Source organism: Pituophis catenifer, unplaced genomic scaffold, assembly GCF_029215685.1.
Source record: "Pituophis catenifer annectens isolate HBS135680 unplaced genomic scaffold, rPitCat1.0.hap2 SCAF_12, whole genome shotgun sequence".
In the NCBI taxonomy this organism is placed as follows: domain Eukaryota; kingdom Metazoa; phylum Chordata; class Lepidosauria; order Squamata; family Colubridae; genus Pituophis; species Pituophis catenifer.
Window position 1 is genome coordinate 2,230,001 of NW_027256892.1, and position 22,067 is coordinate 2,252,067.

Consider the following 22,067-nt stretch of genomic DNA (forward strand, 5'->3'; position numbering starts at 1 on the left):
CTAGAGCAGGGGTCAGCAACCTGTGGCTCTGGAGCCGCATGTGGCTCTTTCACCCCTCTGCTGCGGCTCTCTGTCACTCAAAATATGCGTCACAACCATCAATGTGTGACACCCGCAGGCACGCAATTTATTGAGCTTTTCAAAGCCCGATAGGCTAACCATGGATAAATCCAAGAAAAGAAAAGTTTCAGAAGAAAACAGAACGTTTAATTCAACTACATATGCTAGTTTTGTGGCTACTCAAGAAATAGTCAGACACGGGAAGGGTTTTGTGGCACCCTGTGCTTCCTTTTCTGTGGGAAATGGATCCAAATGGCTCTTTGAGTGTTTAAGGTTGCAGACCCCTGTGCTAGAGGATTACAAGAGTTCCATATGTTGAAGAAATTTAATCGACTCTGAGTCAGCATTCAGAAAAAATGTAATATCCCCAAATCATGTAGTATTTGCTTGGGCAGGCAGTGCATTATGTTATGGAAGTTGAAAAGGAAAAATAAAAATCCTGACAAATTATCTTTGATGCGTCACTTTCACATGGATGAAAGTGAAGTATTTGCATGACATTAAACCTTTTCTCTCCACTCCTTTCAGATTCTCGTGTATATTAAGGAAAAATAGCAATTCATTGCTGATGTGTGTTCTCTGATAAATGGAAGAAACCTTTGATTAGAAATATAGATTCCTGCAATCAGTTATGGTTCTCCCCCCCCCCCTTACTGTAGCCTTATATGCTCTCAGGAGACTGTGGGCAGGCAATCTCTTTCTCTCTTACAGCAGTGGCCTAATCATTTTAAGCCATAATGTAGCTTTTCAAACTGCCGTATGGTAGCAGACCATCCTCGTTTATCTTTTTGCAGATTGTGTGAAGCATTTATTTTGGCTTCTCTGAAACACATGACTTTTCATTTATTTCTTTAGACGGGGCAAACTGCAAAGAGAATCTGATTTCATGGCCAGTGTGGACAGTAGCTGGATCTCCTGGGGTGTGGGAGTCTTCATTTTGAAACCCCTGAAGTGGACTTTGTCTAGCGTATTAGGTGACAGCAAAATGCCGGAGGAAGAGGAGGTCCTGATTTACGTGGAGATTCTCAAGGTAACGTTGATTCATATTTGTAGATCAGATATTGGGAATAAATTGGGGAGACAGATGTTTTGTCTTGGTGCTTTTGGTAAGATTTCTTTCCCATTCAAAAAAGACCTCCCTCCTTTTCCATTACTCACCCTGTTCCTGGAATCCCTTCCTGGAAGGACTTGCCTGCCATCTAATACTAAGCTGTTTTTGGAGCCAAGTAATTTAAATAAGAGTTTCCCAACGATTATTTTTTTAAAAAATAGTCCTATTGATAATGTTTTGTGGCTCTTTATTGTGATTGTCACACTGTATTTTTGTATTACTGTGCTTTTGCAACTATGGGTTTTCTCCGTGCTGTATTTTTTAGCTGCTTGCATATTGTTTGATATTTTTATACTATCTGTTTGAACTAGGTTGCAAACAGTTCAGAGAAATGCAATTAAGATGGTCTTAAGTGTACAATAGATACATTCACGGTACACATGGCAGACCCACACAGGCAAGCTATACTACAAACACAGCCTCTTTTCACAGATTTGGTTTTTTTTATATAGAATGGTCTTAAGAATTCATATATTTATTTGGGATTTCCAGTGGCATGCTATTTTATATCTTATGTAAACAGAGGGAAACAACTCATTTCCTGTTGTCAGGTCTAATGAGATTCTCTCAAGGACTCTTTTTACTCACTAAAAATAAAAATAGGTGAAGCTAGGCAAAATCATATCAGATACCTGCACAATTAACACAGGAGCCCCCCAGGCTGTGTGCTATGACTGCATCTCAAAAGATGCCTCTGTTAAAGTACTGAAGTTTGCAGATGATACAACAGTGATTGGTCTCATTCAAGACAACGATGAATCTGCATACAGATGGAAGATTGAACAACTAGCCTTGTGGTGCAACCAGAACAATCTTGATCTAAATACACTCAAAACTGTAGAAATGGTGGATTTTAGAAGAAAACCTCCTATACTACCACCTCTTACAATATTAGACAACACAGTATCAACAGTAGAGTCCTTCAAGTTTCTAGGTTCTATCATATCTCAAGACTTAAAATGGACACCTAACATCAAAAACGTCATCAAAAAAGTTCAACAAAGAAAGTTCTTCCTGCACAAACATAGAAAGCTCAAACTGCCCAAAGAGCTGCTGATCCAGTTCTACAGAGGAATTATTGAGTCTGTCATCTGCACCTCCATAACTGTCTGGTTTGGCTCTGCAACCCAACAAGACAAAGACAGACTTCAGCAGATAGTTAGAACTGCAGAAAAAACAATGGCTACCAAACTGCCTTCCATTGAGGACCTGTATACTGCACGAGTCAAAAAGATGGCTGTGGAAATATTTACAGACCCCTTGCATCCTGGACATACCATATTTTTCAGAGTATAAGACGCACTGTTTCCCCCCCAAAAAAGAGGGTGAAAATCTGGGCGCATCTTATACTCCAAATGTAGCCCGCCCAGCCTCGCAAATGAAGATTTCAGAGGCTGAAAGAAGCCTCTGAAAGAAGCTTCAGAAAAAAACCTCAAAAACGAAGCTTCAGAAAAAAAAGCCTCTGAAAGGCTTTTATCTAAAATAATATTGCAAGGAACAAAAGAAGAATCAGTAAAGATTCTAACCAAACTATGTTAAGAAATCTGGAGAATGACACAATAACCAGCAGATCGGAAGAGGTTAATCTACATACCAATACCAAAGAAAGGAGATTGAACAGAGTACAGATAGTCCTTCAGAATAAAAGCCTCTGAAAGAAGCTTCAGAAAAAAAGCCCCTGAAAGAAACTTCAGGAAAAAAAACTATTTTTTCTGAAGCTCTGTTTTGGAGGCTTTCAGAGGCAGAAAAGAAAGTTTTTTCTGAAACAGAGTTTCAGAAGTTTCAGTGGCAGAAAAAAAAGCAAAAATAAAGCAAGGCACCTGTTGCTAAAATTCACCTCTGGAAACAGCTGATTGGGGGTATTCTGGGAGGCCGATCCACCCATCAATCAGCTTTTTTCTTATTTTCCTCCCCAAAAGCTAAGGTGCGTCTTATACTCCGGTGCGTCTTATACTCCGAAAAATACGGTAAATTGTTTCAACTTCTACCCTCAAAAAGACTCTATAGGGCACTGCACACCAAAACTACAAGGACAGTTTTTTCCCAAATGCCATCACTCTGCTTAACAACTAATTCCCACAACACTGTCAAATAATTTACTAAGACTGTATTACTATTATTCTTCTCTTCCTTACTAGTATCTATCTCTTCTTACTTATTACTATAACCATGTTGCTTGTATCTTTCAATTATATTGTTTTTGTTTCCTAGTAGGAGTTGATAGCTTATGAGTAACCTTGACTATCACTAAGTGTTGTATCTTTTTTTATTCTTGATGAATGTAATTATTCTCTTTATGTACACTGATAGCATATACACTTAAGACAAATTTTTTGAGTGTCCAATCACACTTGGCTAATAAAGAATTCTATTTGATTCTAAATTATACTTGTAGATTGGCACAAAGTTGAGGTGGACTGTCAGAATGCTCTCTAATTGAATAGGTTAACATGCCAGAACCATCTCTCTCCAGTTTTGCATCGTTTTGCAAAAAACATGTTTTTTTTTTTCATATTGCAGTTAAGAACGTGTTTCTTTCTAAGCAGCTACAGTAGGTGTGCCCTCTGAAGTCACTGGGCATTCTATGTCTATTGAGATGAAGATTCCTCATTCCATTCCTCATTCCACTGTTCTTATCCCATCTGTCCAAACTTGTTATGAAATGTGGGATTCCTTCTTAGTTTTGGCATGAGGGCTGAAGCTGGCGAGGTTGGAAGCAGGGAGCCTGAGACCAGACAGGATAATTATCAAAACAATTGTGCCAGAGCCTTCCACACCTAAGGTTAAGAAATGAATAACAAGTATTGTCTTACTGTGTAAGGGCAGAAGAAAAAGATAAGATTTAATAGATGAATTAAAAATTAGTTTAATTCTTAGATCCTGACAGGGATGAAACCTGTCAGAAAGGTTCTGACAGGTTCTGGAGAACCGGTAGCAGAAATTTTGAGTAATTTGGAGAACCGGCAAATACCACCTCAGGCTGGTCCCAGAGTGGGGTGGGAATGGAGATTTTGCAGTGTCCTTCCCCTGGAGTGGGGTGGGAATGGAGATTTTGCAGTGTCCTTCCCCTGGAGTGGGGTGGGAATGGAGATTTTGCAGTGTCCTTCCCCTGGAGTCGGGTGGAAATGGAGATTTTGCAATAGCCTTCCCTCAGGAGTGGGGAGGGAATGGGGATTTTGCAGTATCCTTCCCCTGCCACGCCCACCAAGCCACAGAACCGATAGTAAAAAAAAATTGAATTTCACCACTGGATTCTGACATTGGATCTTCTTTGCAGTTAAAGCTTCTTCAGTATCTGCAATAACGCCAACTTTTAACTTGAGCTTTGCCCTGGACTCCTCAGAGCTAGCTCTTGAATAGGGATTCAAATTCCTAGATTCATTTCCATGCATTGACTTAACCCCCGACTTTTTAAACACTTCTCCCTGTCAGTACCTTCTGTTTTGCTAATTCTATATTGACTAGCTAAACCTGCAAATTTATAGGACATGTTTGATATTTACATAAGTTATAAGAGTTGTTCTTCGCCATTGAGTTGCTGTATTTTCAGGAAGACTTCTAAAGAATTTCTCACAAAGCACTTGCTTGTTTGGATAGGTGTCGGTGTTTTTGTTAATCTTGAAGGCACGATATTTCTTGTGAGTCTGAGACATAACATGTGCCCATTACATAAGCACAAGCCTACCTAATGAAGTTATCCAGAGTAGGTGTGCTTTAAGTCCCCACAGTTAAACAATGCCATCTACTGGAACTCTGGAGACATCTACCTTCTCTGTCAGGGCAGGCCCCCAGAGATTCATACCACTTTGATGATATACTAAAAGGCACTGAAATCTATTGGCCACTCTCAAGTCTTGGGGTAGGGTACTGGTGTCTCCCTGTGAGATTTATATTGTTCTATATAGGTGTTTCTATCTAGAACAGCAGTCACCAACCGGAGGTCGGTGGCCTGCAAGAAAATTTTGGTGGCCCACAGAAAAATTATTTGCATTTTTAATATTGCACTAAATCAGGAGGTCCTCAAACTACGGCCCCTGGGACGGATACGTGCAATGAACGTTTGTGTCGCTGCAGAGAGTCTCCCCCTTCGGGGTCTTTTTGTGTGGGTTGGAGGGGGGGCAGAAATCCCGACTTGGAGTCTCCTGGTGCGGGGCTTTGGGCGAAGGCTGGAGGGAAGCGCTGCTGGTGGTGAAAAGCCGGAGGGCCTTGTTCCAGTGGGACGGCATCATGGCCTGGAACTGGCTGACCATCTCAGCCAGCTGAGCCTCCAGGCGCCAGTATCTGGCCTTGCGCTGCTGCAGGTCTTCCCTCTGCTTCCCTCTGCTTGTAGTCCTCAGTGTGGTGCTTCTGCTGAGCCTCCTTCTCGGTCAGATCCAATTTGAACTGATCCAGCTGTTTTGCCAACTCTTTCTTTTTTCTTTCTTTTTTATTAAGTTTAAAAAAAAAAAAAATTACAAACAATTTTCCCACCCCTCCTCCCCCCTCCCCTGGACTTCCCAGAGCAAAATACAGGGTATAGCATTTAACAAACATAAGCTAACATATGCAAACTATCTATAGACTCCTATCTCCCTCTTGCACTTTAACTCCCCTTTACATAACTAAAGAGTCCTTGCCAACTCTTTCTTGTGGTGGCTGCTTAGCTCCAACAACTGCTTCCCGTTGGGTCCCTAAGGAGCCTGGGAGGGGAGGCGAGGAGGGGCCGGGAGGGGAGGGGCGAGTAGAGGCTGGCGAGGCACCCCTTGATGTGAGTGACATTGAGTTGGCCACGCACACCCAGTCACATGACCACCTGGCCACGCCCACCCAGCCAGTCATTAGGCAGATCATATTAGTGGTCCGCGGGATTTAAAATTATGAATTTAGTAGTCCCTGAGGTCCGAAAGGTTGGTGACCCCTGATCTAGAAACATACTGTCTGCTTTGCTCCTCCTCCTCCTCCTCCTCCTCCTCCTCCTCCTCCTCCTCCTCCTCCTCCTCCTCCTCCTCCTCCTCCTCCTCCTCCTCCTCCTTTCCTGCTTCAGATGTTAAGGGAGATACAAAGGCTCTTGCTGTTCTGGTGGCTTCAATCCTTGCTAACTGATGTTGCTCTAGTGTGTCTTTTATTATTCTGGCTTTTTATAATGTAAATTACCCAAGGTTGTTTAGAGGCAGATATTTTTAAAATCTGTATAAATGAATCAGATCCCGGGCTTTATTTATAGTCTGTTGTGGATTCCTGTTGCTATTTCAATCTCTTGTCTAGTTAGGCTCACATCATATGGTAGGAAATAATGGTTGCTTGGAGTATGTGTTAATTGCTGCAATTTATAAACCACGCCTTATGGCTTAGCATTATATGTGGACCCAGTTGGCACGACTTATGTGAGTATATAGTCTGCATTAATTGTGTTTGCGTAATGACTCTATAAATAGGAACCAATAGGAAGAGAGCATGCTTAAAAAACATACTGATGTACTTTTCTATACTATACCCCTAATTTAATGAGGTGCTACAGTACTGCTGCCTCACTTGAAGCCAACCTAGTCAATATACAAAAAATGACCGCTGTGGGGAAAAAGTTAATCCCTGGCTTTAGGGTTCAGGATTATTTTACTGTCAAATGAACAAAAAAAACCAACCTCTGTAAACATTTCTGGCTATATACATTTCAGAAACTATTTCAAAACTATGAATAACCTGTGGCTAAAGTACATAAGGCCCCCATAGCCTAGAACAGAATAACAAAATAACAGAGTTGAAAGGGACGTCGGAGATCTTCTAGTCCAACCCCCTGCTCAAACAGGAAATCCTATACCATTTCAGAGAAATCATTGTCTGTTCTGTTCTTAAAAACCTCCAGTGTTAAAGCACAAATAATTTCTGGAGGCAAGCTGTGTTCCCACTGATGGATTGTTCTAATTGTCAGGAAATTTCTCCTTAGAAGTTATGACTTAATTTATGATGATTTATACTCTACAGCCTGGCTTAATATATATCTGGGAGTGCTGATTTGGTAAAAGGAAAGACCTTGCACCCAGGGCTTCATCTATCTTACTTCTTGATAGCTTGGTATCTTTATTTTATTTAGGACAGGGGTCTCCAACCTTGGCGACTTTAAGACTGGTGGACTTCAACTCCCCGCAAAGCTGGCTGAGGAATTCTAGGAGTTGAAATCCACCAGTCTTAAAGTCGCCAAGGTTGGAGACCCCTGATTTAGGAGATTGAGGGTCTGATCTTGATCATGCTGTCTCACAAACCCATTGTGCTGGCTACCTTTTGAGACAAAAATATATTAATTTTTGAGAAATAGATTAAACCATACTGTTGGAAGAAATCTGAGCTAAGTTTGGTTGAGGTTTGGAGGGTGATGCAATGTCCTTAGGAGATCGTGCAATGTGATGAGCTCTGCTGCTAGATGGTAGTGGGTTAATCCTATTATGTCCTGAAAGGTCATGACTTAATCCCATCACCCTGGAGCTGAAGGTCTTTTGTTCTGTAGATAGGCTGGCCCAGACCTGCTGGGGGCTATTAAGAAAGGTGGGGGCTGCTTTCGAAGAGCATGTTTCTCCATTGTTCTGCCTTTTTAATATTTCTCACAATATTTCATTCTTCTAGGAGAGGGGTGGGTGCTAACTTCTACAGTGCAAATGCAGCTCCTTGCAAGGCATTCGCTCGTTCTCTTCCCGCAAGGTACTTTTAGTCTGAGTCTATGCTTTCTTGCACAAATATACTGGACAGACTTCACACACATATATATATCTTGCTAATAAGATTTCTGTAGAACTATAATATCAGTTAAATGTTCAAATGGCACATTTTGAAAAAGGCAACTCTAGTGCTTATCTAGAATGCACAGATGCATAGAACCTAACATATTAGTTTTAGATTGTTTGGGTTGAGAATTAGCAGAATTTTTTCCTAAAGTGGAGGAAGAGCTACAGTGTAGTTCATCTTACTTCCATAGAGGTGACTTATCAATCAGAATAGAACTGGAGGGGACCTTGGAGATCTTCTAGTCCAACCCCCTGCTTCAGCAGGAGACCCTATACCATTTCAGACAGTCTTCTTAAAAACCTCCATTGATGAAGCACCCACAATTTCTGAAGGCAAACAGTTCCACTGGTTAATTGTCCTCACTCCTTAATTCCAAGTTGCTTTTTTCCTCGATTAGTTCCCAGCCATTGTTTCTTGTCCTGCCCTCTGGTGCTTAGAAAATAAATAGACCCCCTCCTCTTTATGGCAACCTCTCAAATACTGGAATATTGCTATCATTGTCACCCATAGTTATCTAATTAAGTTGTCAAATTATCTGACAGTTACCTGACAGTGAGAACAATCAATCAGCAGAATGACTTGCCTCCAGATGTTTTGGGTGCTCCAACACTGGAGGTTTTTAAGAAGAGGTTGGACAGCCATTTGTCTGAAATGGTGTAGGGTTTCTTGCCTGAGGAGGGGGTTGGATAGGAAGACCTCCAAGATCCCTTCCAGCTCTGTTATTCTGTTCAGTTTATGGATGCATAGATATTGACAACAGGGGATCTTTTAGGAAAGTTGATATTGTCCAAAATGCCACCATTAAGCAGATCTATATAAAGGAGGGAAATGCTTAACTTTCAGACAGTGATATTTTTGACAGACATATTTGTTTCAGAAATAACTAGTTTTCTTATTCATCAAACATTCACCTTATGATCCTCCAGCAAGATTTGTCTCCAAGAAATTACTTGCACGAAGTAAAAAGTATAAGACCAGCACTTAAAAAAATCAAGTGGTTTTTTTTAAAAAAAGAATAAAGATAAATACACAAGCATTGTTCTTGTAGTCCTTTAACTGATCAGTTGGAATAACAATAATTTGAGAATAGGAGCCAACTACTTCATGATACATTCCTCTGCTACGATCTAATATAATATAGTACATGAACAAGTAAAAACTTTACAGGTATGAATGACAGGTACCGATATTTGCTTTACAGGTATTTGCTATAAAAATTATTTCTTGTGAGGTTTGATTTCTGGTGACTGTTTAGACCCTAGACTGTCCCTTCTTGGCAAGCTTTTTCAGAAGTGATATGCTATTGCGTCCTTCCTAGATCTGAGATAGAGTGATTGGCATCAAAGTCACCTAACAGGACAAGATCTAGAACTCGTGGTCTCCCAGTTTCTAATCTGGAGCTTAACCTCTGCATCAGATTGCATCAAAAATATACCTCAGTTATTTTATGTAATGTTCAAGGTTGACTCAGCCTTCCATCCTTTCGAAGGTAGGTAAAATGAGGACCCGGTTTGTGGGGGCAATAAGCTGACTTTGTATAAAAAAGAACACTGCTTAAGGGGGGCCCGAAAGCCCTACTAAGAGGTATATACAAAAGTATGAAGGCTATTGCTTAACGCATTGTAAACCGCCCTGAGTCTCCGGAAAAGGGCGGCATATAAATCGAACCAATGAATAAATAAATAAAATAAATAATGTTATTTTTCCCCCTCTTGTGTCATGGATCATGTTCTATTTTTTTCACTTTGTCAATTGCAAGTTAGCTACTGGAAACATAAAATTTAAGAACTGTCGTACAATAATCACTGTTCAATCTTCTCTGCAGATATTTAATATACATGCCACATATAACAATTCTGGTGATCTGTATTAGGCCTTCTATTGTAAGTGATAGTTGTGAGATGCTATCACCAGTAATGATGTTTTGTCTGTTTTCTTTTTAGCCATAGTTGGATATTAAGCATTTGTTTGTCTTTGCATTTTTTTAGGAGAAGGCAGAAGAAGTCTACAATCTCTACCAGAATTCCACACTTTCATCCCATCCTATTGTTGGTTTGTCTGAGCTGCGTTCCCTATGCACCAGCATCTGTCCAGATGAACGGACATTTTGTCTGGTGCTGCTCCAATTGCAGAAGGAAAAGAGGGTCACTGTCCTGGAACAGAATGGTAATAAGGTATGGCACGCAACTGGCTGCTTCAGGCACGCAGGAATCCTATCTCTAAGAAATCATAGAAAATAAATAAATAAAAAAAATCATAGGGCTGGAAGGGACCTGGTAGTCCTCCAGTCCAACTTCTCAGCCAGATCCAATTTGAACTGAGCCAGCTGTTTTGCCAACTCTTTCTCATGGTGCCTGTTTAGCTTCAGCAACTGCTTCCTGTTGGGACCCTAAGGAGCCCGGACAGGGAGGCGAGGAGTGGCTGGCAGGGGAGGGGTAAGTAGAGGGCGGCGAGGCGCCCCTCAATGTGAGTGACATCAAATTTGCCACACCCGCCCAGTCACATGACCACCTAGCCACGCCCACCAAGCTAGTCATTAGGCAGATCATATTAGTGGTCCACGGGATTTTAAATTATGAATTTAGTGGTCCCTGAGGTCCGAAAGGTTGGTGACCCCTGCTATATAGAGAGAGTTCTAGTCCTGCCTTAGGCTTGAGACCAGCTGGATGCCATAGGGCTGAGAGACAATGACTAGCTCAATGAAGAAGGCAACAGTTCCACTTCCAATAAGTTGAACAAATAAATAAAAATCTTGCAAAGAAAACTGCAGGCATTTGTTCAGATAGTCATGAGGAGTCAAGGCTGATTTGAACGTGCACACCCACTTACACAAATCCATAGAGGGAAGCCAAATTACATCGAAATCATGACTAAGTTTAACAAATATGAGTAATTCATTTTTAAAAGCTAAATTGGGAACAATGAAAGTAAAGGCCCATGTCTAGTCATGTCCGATTCTAGGAAGTGGTGTTCATCTCTGTTTCTTAGCTGAGGGAACCAGTGTTGTTTGAAGACACTTCCGTGGTCATGTGGCCAGCATGACTACGCCGAGGTTGCACAGAACGCTGTTGCCTTCCCAACGAAGTGGTACCTATTTATCTACTCGCTTTCGCATGCTTCTGAACTGCTAGGTTGGCAGGAGTTGGGGCAAGTAAACGGGAGCTCGCCCCGTCACATGGCGCTCGGGTCTCGAACTCAGGCTGTCGGCTTTCCAGATGAAAAGTTCAGTGTCTTTAACACCTGAGCCTTTAGGAACAATAATACATTTTATTTGTCTTATTAAAAGGCCATTCTTGGTGATACCACAAGTCTCATAGTTTAATATCAAATACTAACATTGTCTTTCAGATAATGAAATTCGCCCGAGGGCTTCATGCAAAAGTCTCTCCAATGAATGATGTAGACATTGGGGTTTATCAGTTGATGCAGAGTGAACAGCTGTTGTCACAGAAAGTGGAATCTCTGGCACAGGAAGTAGAGAGGTAATGTGGGGTGTGTGTCATTCATCTTCGTACAAACCTCAGATTATGGCACAAGTGAGAGGTTATTCAGCCGCCTTCTTTAAGGAGAAAAAAAATCTGATTCTGAAAGAGGGCCAAATTATGGCAGTTCATAGGGTTTATGAAAGCAGTTTAATTGATCATTGAATAATACAGGCCAAAAAATGAGAATAAAAGTGTATTTGTACTTGCCTTTTAGCTATAGTGAACTGGGTTGAAGCAGGGGTGAAAGGTTCTGACAGGTTCTGGAGAAGCAGTAGCGGAAATTTTGAGTAGTTTGGAGAGCCAGCAAATACCACCTCTGGCTGCCCCCAGAGTGGGGTAGGAATGGAGATTTTGCAATATCCTTCCCCCAGGAGTGGAGAGGGAATGGGGATTTTGCAGTATCCTTCCCCCAGAAGTGGGGAGGGATTGGGGATTTTGCAGTATCCTTCCCCTGCCACGCCCACTAAGCCACGCCCACAGAACCGGTAGTAAAGAAATTTGAATTCCACCACTGGGTTGAAGGTACAGAGAGAATAATGGGATTGTAGCTATTCCTCGTCTGAAAAACGGAAAAGCTCATCTCTTGCTTTTTCAGATGTAAAGAGGAAGCTCGGAGTGCCTGCAAAGCTGGGAAGAAGCAACAGGTAGGTATTGATGGAAGTCAGGTACATGGTACCCCAATCAGTGTGTTCATCTCCAAACTGCCCTTTTGCAGATTTCCAAACTTGTGGTCATGACTTTTTAGAGCCTGTTAAGACAGTGGGTGAGTTCGGGTGTTATTTACACAGATGTGCAAAGACCTTTTGTCAGATTTACCTGGTAGATAAACTAATTCTATTCGATTGCAAAGCTACATTAACAGAATCTTCTAAGTGCAAAGTCACATTCCTCTCACTGTCACGTTTACATCCCGATAACTTAGGGAGGGTTCCTTCCTAAGCTGCTTGCCCTGCCCACAAGGCAGTTGTGGGCTATGCTGTCTCTTATCTGACCAACCCAACACCACTTTGCCCAGTCTCGTTTTCCGGGTTTTTCCTACCTTTTGAATAAAGTCTGCTTTTTCTGTTCTTAGGCTCTGAGATCTTTGAAGTCCAGAAAAAGAGTAGAAAGACGCATTGCAGAGCTTCATTCCAAGTTGGACGTGGTGCAAGGCATCCTAGATCGGATATATGCCTCTCAGACAGATCAAATGGTATTTCTTCGTTGCCTGACATTTATTTTGGGGAGTTTTACGCTTTCGTATTTTTTCCTTTCAGGAGCGCTGTTAACTTATCCACTCAGGATCTCACTTTGATTGTTCCCACAAACAGGGAATAACTCCTCTTCTTTTCTGCTTTACTTTTACAATATACCGTATTTTTCACACTATAAGATGCTCTGGACCATAAGATGCATCTAGCTTTTGGGGAGCAAAACAAGAATAAAAAAATCTGCTTCTGCCTCCCAGCAATTTGCCTCCTTGCAGCAAACAGCCTGGTCAGCTTCAGCATAGCCTGATTTAGCACAAGCAGCTGATTAGCGGTTGGATCGATCTCCCAGAATACTGCCGATCAGCTGTTCCAGGCTGCAGGGATCGTCGCTGTCCATCGCCGTCACCTATTGCCACCTCCACGAGCCCCATTTTCGGCCTCTGTGCATCCTGTTTTCAACCTGTTCCGGCGATCCCCGCCACCTGGAATGGGCCAAAAATGGGGCACAAAGAGGCCGAAAACGGGGCATGTGGAGGCGGTGATGAATGGTGGCGATCCCCACAGCCTGGAACAGCTGATCAGCAGTATTCCAACAACCAATCAGCTGCTTGTGCTAAATCAGGCTGTGCTGAAGCTGACCAGGCTGTTTGCTGTTTGCTGCAAGGAGGCAAATTGCTGGAAGGCAGAGGCCGAAGGGTGGAGGCCGGTGGGTGGGCGGGGCTTCAGCAACATTCGCTCTATAAGATGCACAGACATTTCCACCCACTTTTTTTTGGGGGGGGGGAGGAAGTGTGTCTTATAGACCGAAAAATACGGTATGCATTGGATTTCGCATCTCGGCAGCTAATTCATTCACATTTGGGTTTTTTTATGGCACAGTGCTGTTTTGTGAGTCATACTGTTTAATCTTTATCTTAACACACCTTGGAATTGTTGTAAAGGGAATCTAAAATCTTCAGTCATCCGGTCAAGATGCTATAAAAAAATAAGCTTGATTTCTCTCTTGCCCCAAAGGTATTTAATGCTTACCAGGCTGGACTTGGAGCTCTGAAGTTGTCCATGAAAGATGTAACTGTGGAAAAGGCAGAGAGCCTCGTGGATCAGATTCAAGAGGTATGTAAGAAGCAGGTACAGGTAGTCCTCGACTTACAACCGTTCATTTAGCGACCGTTCCAAGTTACAGCGGGACTGAAAAAAGTGACTTTTCAGAGTTACGACCTTTGCAGCATCCCCATGATCAAAATTCAGATGCTTGGCAAAGGTTCATATTTATGACCGTTGCTGTGATTCCCCCCTTCTGACAAGCAAAGTCAAGGGTGAAGTCAATTCACTTAACGACTAACTTATCAATTGCAGTGGTTCACTTAACAACAGTGGCAAAGAAGATTGTAAAATGGGGCAAAACTCACTTAAATGTCCCACTTAACAACAGAAATTTTGGGCTCGACTGTGGTCGTAAGTCGTGGACTACCTCTACTGTTCACGCAAAGGTGACATACATGAGTAAAATAAAAACATCATTCAGAAACATAGAAAACTGACAATAGGAAAAGACCTAGCAGTCCATCAAGTCTGCCCTTTGAGGTTCTTTATTTCTATATTTAATTACCGTATTTTTCAGAGTATAAAACGCACCTTAGTTTTTAGGGAGGAAAATAAGAAAAAAGCTGATTAGCAGGTGGATTACCTGGAATACCCCCAATCAGCTGTTCCCAGAGGTGAATTTTAGCAACAGGTTCCTTGGTTGTGAGCTCTGTGCCTTGCATTTTTTTCTGCCTCTGAAACTTCTGAAACTCTGTTTCAGAAACAACTTTTTTTCCTACCTCTGAAAGCCTCCAAACAGCTTCAGAAAAAAAGCCTCTGAAGGTCTGTTTGGGGGCTTCTTTTCTGAAGCTTCGTTTCTGATGCTTCTTTTCAGCCTCTGAAACCTCCTTTGAGAAGCTGAGTGGGGCTACATTCAGAGTATAAGACGCACCCAGATTTTCACCCTCTTTTTTTTGGGAAAAAGGTGCGTTTTATACTCTGATGTATACGACTTTTGTCGTATGATGGACATGTGTTTATCCCAAGTATGTTTAAACTGAGTTTTGATGATTGACCCACCAACTCTGCTGGAAGTTGGTTCCCAGCTTCCACTGCTCTTTCTGTGAAGTAATACTTTCTAGAAGGGACACGGTGGCTCAGTGGCTAAGATGCTGAGCTTGTCGATCGAAAGTTCAGCAGTTCGAATCCCTAGTGCCACGTAACGGGGTGAGCTCCCCCGTTACTTGTCCCAGCTTCTGCCAACCTAGCAGTTCAAAAGCACTTAAAAAATGCAAGTAGAAAAATAGGGACCACCTTTGGTGGGAAGGGAACAGCGTTCCGTGCGCCTTTGGCGTTGAGTCATGCCGGCCACATGACCATGGAGACGTCTTCGGACAGCGCTGGCTCCTCGGCTTTGAAACGGAGATGAGCACCGGCCCCTAGAGTCGGAAACGACTAGCACATATGTGCAAGGGGAACCTTTACCTTTAATACTTTCTAGAATGAAAGTATTTTGAACTTTCCTCCTGTCAGTTTGAGGTTATGCCCCTGTGTTCTTGATGTTTGCTGAATATTGAAAATACTGTCGTCTAGAACCTTATTCACACTCTTAATATGTTTAAAGGTTTCATCATGTCCCCCCTTTCCCTTCTGTCCTCCAGGCTGTACATTAATTACATATCTGTAATTAACATTTCCGCTTCTCCCACAGCTCTGCGATACCCAGGATGAAGTAGCTCAGACTTTAGCAGGCGTGGCGATCAACGGCTCGGGTGAGTCAATACATGCTTCATGTGGTCTTCTGATCCATCTCTCTCATGTGCTCTTCCGATTCAACTTTCTCCGTAACAGCCACACATGGGAAATGTGGTTTTCCTAAAGTTACAATTGCTCTCTATAGTGTTTTTCAAACGTGGCAACTTTAGAGTCTTAAAGTTGCAAATTTGAAAAACATTGCTCTACAGCATTTAAAACAGATTCATTAAAGAAAGGAATTGATTCTGCCAGTAACAGGTTATTTTTTATAGCTTCCACTATAGGTTATAGGCATATGTCCTGTTTCCAGTTGTAATGCATATGAATTACTGAACTCTTGACTAAAAGTCCCTAGCCAGTCACACATTTTCCCTCTTATCTAATAATTATGTCTCAGGATTACATATCACTCTCCTGATCTCTGGAAATTCCTTTTCAATATTATTTGTAAATGTCCACATGTGATGTGGGTTAAATTAAAATTATGGATGAAGTTCTTAACCTTGTTCTCAGAATCTTCATTAAGTGGCAGTTAATTATTAGATAAGCAATTTCTTTTGTCAAATGGATTATTTGTGCCTGCTGTGTTAATGTCTATCTCATTCCCCAGATGAGTTGAATTTGTGATTGTGAAGTATTTATCTAGGACATTTATTCTTTAAGGTTGTCTGCAACCTTTGGCGTGATTTCTAAAACCTTCTGTAAACAATCAGTTCAGACTTTTAATCAGAATAAACTTCCCTTTTTCTGACAAAATCTGTTGGTAGAGCAAGTAGGAACAATCCAATCCGTGGCTGGCAGAGTCCCACTTACTGCTTCCATGCAGAATCCAGTAGTTTATCCATAAAGAAATACCACCTTTATTAGAAAAAAAAATTGTTTGGCTTAAATAATATTATATTTGCTTTAATGATCGTGATTCCCCTACTTTCTGTGATTGTCCATGACCTAATTGGTATTTGTAATGGCTTCTGCACATGTCTTAATTGCCTATAAGAATGATGGTTGAAAAGTGCTTCTATTAAATATGAATTACATGCTTCAGGATTTTTGCCTCAGATGAGTTTAGATTGTGTGGTCAGATACGGGTTGATTGTCTTTGCATGAGGAAGCCACAGAAGACAATTTTGAGTGATTCTTTGTACCAGATCTGAACGTGTATTGCATATTACGGTAGATCAGTGGGGAAATTTTTTCCACAACTATGTGGAAGCTTAAAAATAACCACAACCAAGGTTTGCATTAACACCACTGTCACAACTGTAAAAGAATGAGAACACTTGTTTCAGGTTCTTACTCTCATGTAGGATTTAAGATTGTATGTTGTGCATTTTTGTACTCCGAAGCTCAGCTTCCATACTGAGTTTACCTCTTTTTACATTTTTTCAGTCCTATGTATAAACACTTGTTACATTGTGAATAAATGCCTATAAGACCGAGATCAATTCATTTGTTCTCTTACCTTAGAAGCTGATACAGAGGAACTTGAAAGAGAATTGGACAATCTTCTCCTGGACCCTCCAAAAAGACAGTCATCCCTGCCTTCTGTTCCACCAAAGCCACTGTCTCCAGCTTCTGTAGGACTTCCCAGCTTCACAGATGCTGAGCTTGAAGCTGAGCTGGAGAAACTCACTTATTCAGATGGAGGTGAGCTTTATCTTGTACAGCTTTCCTGTGTCTAATGGAGGCCAGAATTTCCATCCCTAAGCAAGGCAGTTGTTACATGACTTATGCCCAATTTTATTTTTTTATTGTTAAGTAAATGATGATACTAAGCTGGCAGGAATAGCTAACACCCTAGAAGATAGGCTCAAGATCCAGATGGATCTTGACAGACTTGAACACTGGGCCCTATCTACCAAAATGAAATTCAATGTAGAGAAAAGTCTTACACTTAGGCAAAAAAAACCAAAAGCACACATATAGACTGGGTGAAACCAGGCTTAATAGCAGTAACTGTGAGAGGGATCTTGGAGTCTTAGTGAACAACCAAATAAATATGAGCCAGCAGTGTGCAGCGGCAGCCAAAAAAGCCAATACAGTCCTAAATTGCATTACCAGAGGGATCCATTCAAGATCAAAGGAGGTACTAAGACCACTCTATAAAGCCTTAGTAGGACCACACCTAGAATACTGCATCCAGTTTTGATCACCACACTATAAAAAAGATGTTGAGACTCTAGAAAGAGTGCAGAGAAGAGCAACCAAGATGATTACTGATAGGGGACTGGAGGCTAAAACATACGATGAACGGTTGCAGGAACTGGGCATGGCTAGTCTAGTGAAGAGAAGAACTAGGAGAGACATGATAGCAGTCTTCCAATATTTGAGGGGCTGCCACAGAAAGGAAGGGGTCAAGCTATTTTCCAAAGCACCTGAAGGCCAGACAAGGAATAATGGATGGAAACTGAACAAGGAGATATTTAACTTGGAAATAAGGAGACATTTTCTGACAGTGAGAGCAATCAACCAATGGAACAAAAGTTGCCTTCGAAAGTTGTGGGAGCTTCATCACTGGAAGCTTTCAAGAAGAAATTGGACTGCCATTTGTCAGAAATGGTGTAGAGTCTCCTGCTTGGACGGTGGGGTTGGACTAGATGGCTTACAAGGTCCCTTCCAACTCTGTTCATCTGTAAATCATTGTGGTCATTAAGTGAATCACACAGTTGTTAAGCGAATTGACTTGGCTTGTGGAAAGCTGGCTAGGAAAGTTGCAAGTGGCAATCAGGTGATCATCACAACCATTGTAAAAACATGCTGGGTGCCAATCACCTGAATTTTGATCATGTGACTTGGGGGGGGGTGCTGCTGTGGTCGTAAGCCTGAGGACCAGTGGTAAGTCACCTTTTTCACTGCCATTGTACCTTTGAACAGTTGCTAAACGAATGGTCGTAAGCCAAGGACCATCTGTAAGCAAAGCCCTCTCTTCAGCAACTTCCTATAATGTTACTCGGTTTCTTAAAGAGCTTCTTCTCACAGATCTTAAGGTTTTCTTCTGGGCTAATGATACCCTTATTTGGGTAGATCAGGGTTTCTCAATCTTAGCAACTTTAAGGCATGTCGACTTCGATTCCCAGAATTCCCTAGCCAACATGTCCACACATCTTAATGTTGCTAAGGTTAAGAATCAATGGGGTAGATCTTGTGCTGGGGCCAAAATCTCCCTTTGAAAAGGTTTTCTACTGGGCTAATGATTAAACACGCTTGAATCTGAACTGGTTTAGTATCCTCTGTGTTTTGTTTTGTTTTGTTTTTAAAGTAGTCTTTATTAAATATTTACAATAAAATTAACATACAATAACGGTTGAAAAGCAATATAGGAAGCGGAACATAGAAATACCTAAACACAATTTTGATAAAAACAGACCAACTGTTTTGTAGTTAATAAAAAGAACCTGATTGCATTGAATTGTTTGGCTAGGATGATATTAGTTAATATTAATTGGAGAGTGGGCTTAACTCTCGGTTAGTCTTGTTTGTTGTTTGGTTTTAGTCCTGTGTTTAGGTGTTTCTATGTGCCGCTTCCTATATTGCTTTTCAACCATTATTAGTATCCTCTGTGTTTAGCTGGTCTTACCAATTTTTCTAGTTTCTTTGCCACAAGCCATCCCACTGCCTCTCTAAGCATAAGTAGTCTGATCACTGCAAAAGGCTTCTTAAATTTTAACCCTTCACAGAGATGTGAAAATAAGTAATAGCACACAACAGGATTTTACTGTTTCTTGGATGGTGGTGCAAAAAAGTTTTATCCGTAGACTTTTATGGAAAATGTACATGCAGAAGAAGCCTCTGAATAGTTCTTCCATTTGCCCTCAAAAGATCCCTTTAACAAATGCAGCCATCTAGCAAACGGCTATTATTTATTTTTACAAAGCTATATAGATATACGTGTACATCATGCATTACAGAACAGCAGTAAAAAATAATAGGTAATCCAATTTTTAATAGATGCTGGAGGCTCTAGTAACAAAGAAATGCATCAGATGATAATTTATTTGTTTCTCTGTACTGTTTGAAAGTATGCTTGACCACATTTCTTTTTTCTTTCTTTTCTGGGTGTGTGTACGTGTGCGTTTACATCAATTACAGAATTGGCACAAAAGACTGATCGGAAGGCCTCTGATCGCCAAAGAGTTCTGGAGCTGCATCTTTAATGACTCAACATCCCGCTTTGTGCTGTGAAGTTGTCTTTAACTTTGCTGATCATAATTCCGAAAATAACTTGTTGGAACATGAGTCTTAGTAACTCTTGTTAGACTGCACTTTTCTAACAGGCAGGAAACTCTGCCACGACAATCCAATCCTTTCCACAGAAAATTGCTCTGTTGTCATCTTTTTTTTCCCCCAGTGCCAAATTAACACAGTGTCTCTTCGGTTGATTTGCTCACCTGTATTGCCACTCACTGTTGCTCGTTCTCTCACAAGTTGGCGCCTTGCTGAGCCTAACGTTGTTCCACGCATTCTGAGGGTTTCTTTGACACTTCACGGAACTCCCACCTTGGCGATAACTTGAAAGGCAATGAAGTCACACTCTGTCTGGCATCCCACTGTTTTGTGCAGTTGCGCAAAACGTTTAGTGGATGCGCTAGATGCTGACTTTGATAGCAGCGCACTGCGCTTGGCAGCAAGTAGACACATATATATATACATGGATGATTTTTCTATATTTCTTCTTTGTATTTGCACGGTTGTGGATAACCTAGGTTGGGGTCTTGACAGTTTTAGAGTTTGTTTTGTTACACAGGTATGAAGCATCTGCCGACGCAAAATTCAGCTTACTTCAAGACTGACTTCGCCTTAAAGGAAGTGGCAGAGCTTTTCAACATGAGGCCGTTTATTCTTGTTGCTGCTGCTTGAAGATGATGTTTAAAACAGTTCAGTTTATCTGCAAAGACAGCCATTCACATTGCCTTCTTGTTAGGAAGAACCCTCTTCACTAGGAGATTTACTAGGACAAGTGATGGCGAACCTTTTTGGCACCAAGTGCCGAAAAGATCGCGCGGAAATATGCGTGTGCGTGTGTGCTCGTCGGGGCCGCTCTCCGGGAAAGCTGAACTTCCAGGTTCTAGCGCGCCTGCGCGCCTGATGATCAGCTGGCTGGGGCGCATGCACATGCCGGTTTTCAGCACTGTCGCACACGCGAAGGGATCGTGCTCCGGAAAAGCCGAACTTCCAGGTTCTGGCACACATACGCACCCAACAATCAGCTGGCAGGCATGTATGCGTACACTGGTTTTCAGTACTGCCATGCACATGAAGGACAGCTGATAGTCCCACGCACATGTGTGCCAGAAACCCGGAAGACAAACAGGCAAGGCTGCGTGTGCTGAGCGACATGGCTTCACGTGCCACTTTGGCCACGCGTGCCATAGGCTCCCCATCACTGTACTAGGAGATTTAAGCAACTAGGAGATTTAAGTTATTCTCTTGAATCAGGAATGCACAGAGGGGTTGGTTAACCTAACCTCTTAATGTCTAAGAGGGTCTTCAGTCACACGTCCTGGAATAAGGTTTAAACAATGGCAGGGATTTGGATCGCTGTCCCAGCGCCATTCATAATCATGGTGGAGAACGTCGCCATTTCCCGACATCTCGAGACACTAATTTAAGATGATGGAAGAGCTGCTGAATCAAATCAGGCTTAGACCTGCCAGAGATGGCTTGCAATGGTCGTCTCTCTTTTTTTCAGAAAACTTCCTGAGAAAGCCCCTCTGTGTACATCAGGGCAGAAGTTTATTATTATTATTATTATTATTATTATTTTAATGACAATATAGAAACCAGCAGCAGAAACTGCCCACAGAAACTGACTGAAGCAAAGCTGGTGATTGACTTGTGTATCGGCACCTGCCAGAATAATTTTGGGGGGAATTGGGCGGGGGGGAAAGAGATGAACAAATTTCTGCTGTTCATAAACTCTTTTGAGAATTGTTTTTGCTTTTGTTCTCTGAAGCTAGCTTTGATTTAGACTGTGATGGGAGGCATTTTGTCAGGGAAGACATCTGCTAAAATTGGAAAAAATGGATAATGTAAACCCGTGTCAGGGCATGTCCCCAAAGTTCACTACAAAACATATTTTCTTCTCCCCCCCCACGCCGGTGAATCGTATGCCACATGTTTAAACAAAATTCAAGGATTGTGTTTACGTTACTTTAAGGGCATTGTGCTTGATTGGTTTAGAAAGGAGAGGGAGGGAAAATGTCCCTCCCCCCCCACCTTTATTATTATTCTTTTTTTTCCAAACAATACAATAAAGGAGTGAAAAGACATCTGGAGTTTAGTCCTCTTATCATTCCATATAACAATATTCAATTAACTCATTATTACTCCTTCAAATTTTGGTTTTTCCGAGTGAGAACTCCTGCTGGACCTCAAGCAAAGCCCTAAACAACAGCTATTTAATAATCTGTATACAGGGATTGTATTCACATCCAAAAGTTCACTTGCTTTGTAAAGGCATCTTGTTCTCTGTGGCTCAGATTAGAATTCCTTCTTACATTTTGTCTTATTTGAGCATCGCTTCGGCAGGCCATTTGAACTCGGCTGCACCTTCCTCACCAGAGAGCCCTCATTCCACTGATTCGAGCACAGCAGCTTAATAGGTTTCATTGCTCATTCGCTATTCGTCTAGCAAAATCAATTTTGATTCTTTGCTTTCTGTACTTGTTCGGTTTCGGTACTTCATCT

The 22,067-nt window shown here is 41.7% G+C and overlaps 1 protein-coding gene across 2 annotated transcripts in view; it reads left to right on the top strand.

Moving 5' to 3' along the window:
* CHMP7 (charged multivesicular body protein 7) overlaps window positions 1-21,649 on the top strand; it is a 24,801-nt gene extending 3,152 nt beyond the window's left edge. Inside the window, exons 2-10 of one of the 2 annotated variants that reach the window (XM_070952445.1) lie at window positions 916-1,090; window positions 9,916-10,101; window positions 11,276-11,409; window positions 12,008-12,056; window positions 12,485-12,604; window positions 13,617-13,715; window positions 15,337-15,397; window positions 16,848-17,027; window positions 19,470-21,649. In XM_070952445.1, the coding sequence (XP_070808546.1) occupies window positions 916-1,090; window positions 9,916-10,101; window positions 11,276-11,409; window positions 12,008-12,056; window positions 12,485-12,604; window positions 13,617-13,715; window positions 15,337-15,397; window positions 16,848-17,027; window positions 19,470-19,534 (1,069 nt within the window). In that variant the 3' untranslated portion in view covers window positions 19,535-21,649. The remainder of the gene's footprint in view (window positions 1-915; window positions 1,091-9,915; window positions 10,102-11,275; window positions 11,410-12,007; window positions 12,057-12,484; window positions 12,605-13,616; window positions 13,716-15,336; window positions 15,398-16,847; window positions 17,028-19,469) is intronic. The other variant, XM_070952446.1, reaches the window with a different exon arrangement.
* Window positions 21,650-22,067: the final 418 nt, after the last annotated feature.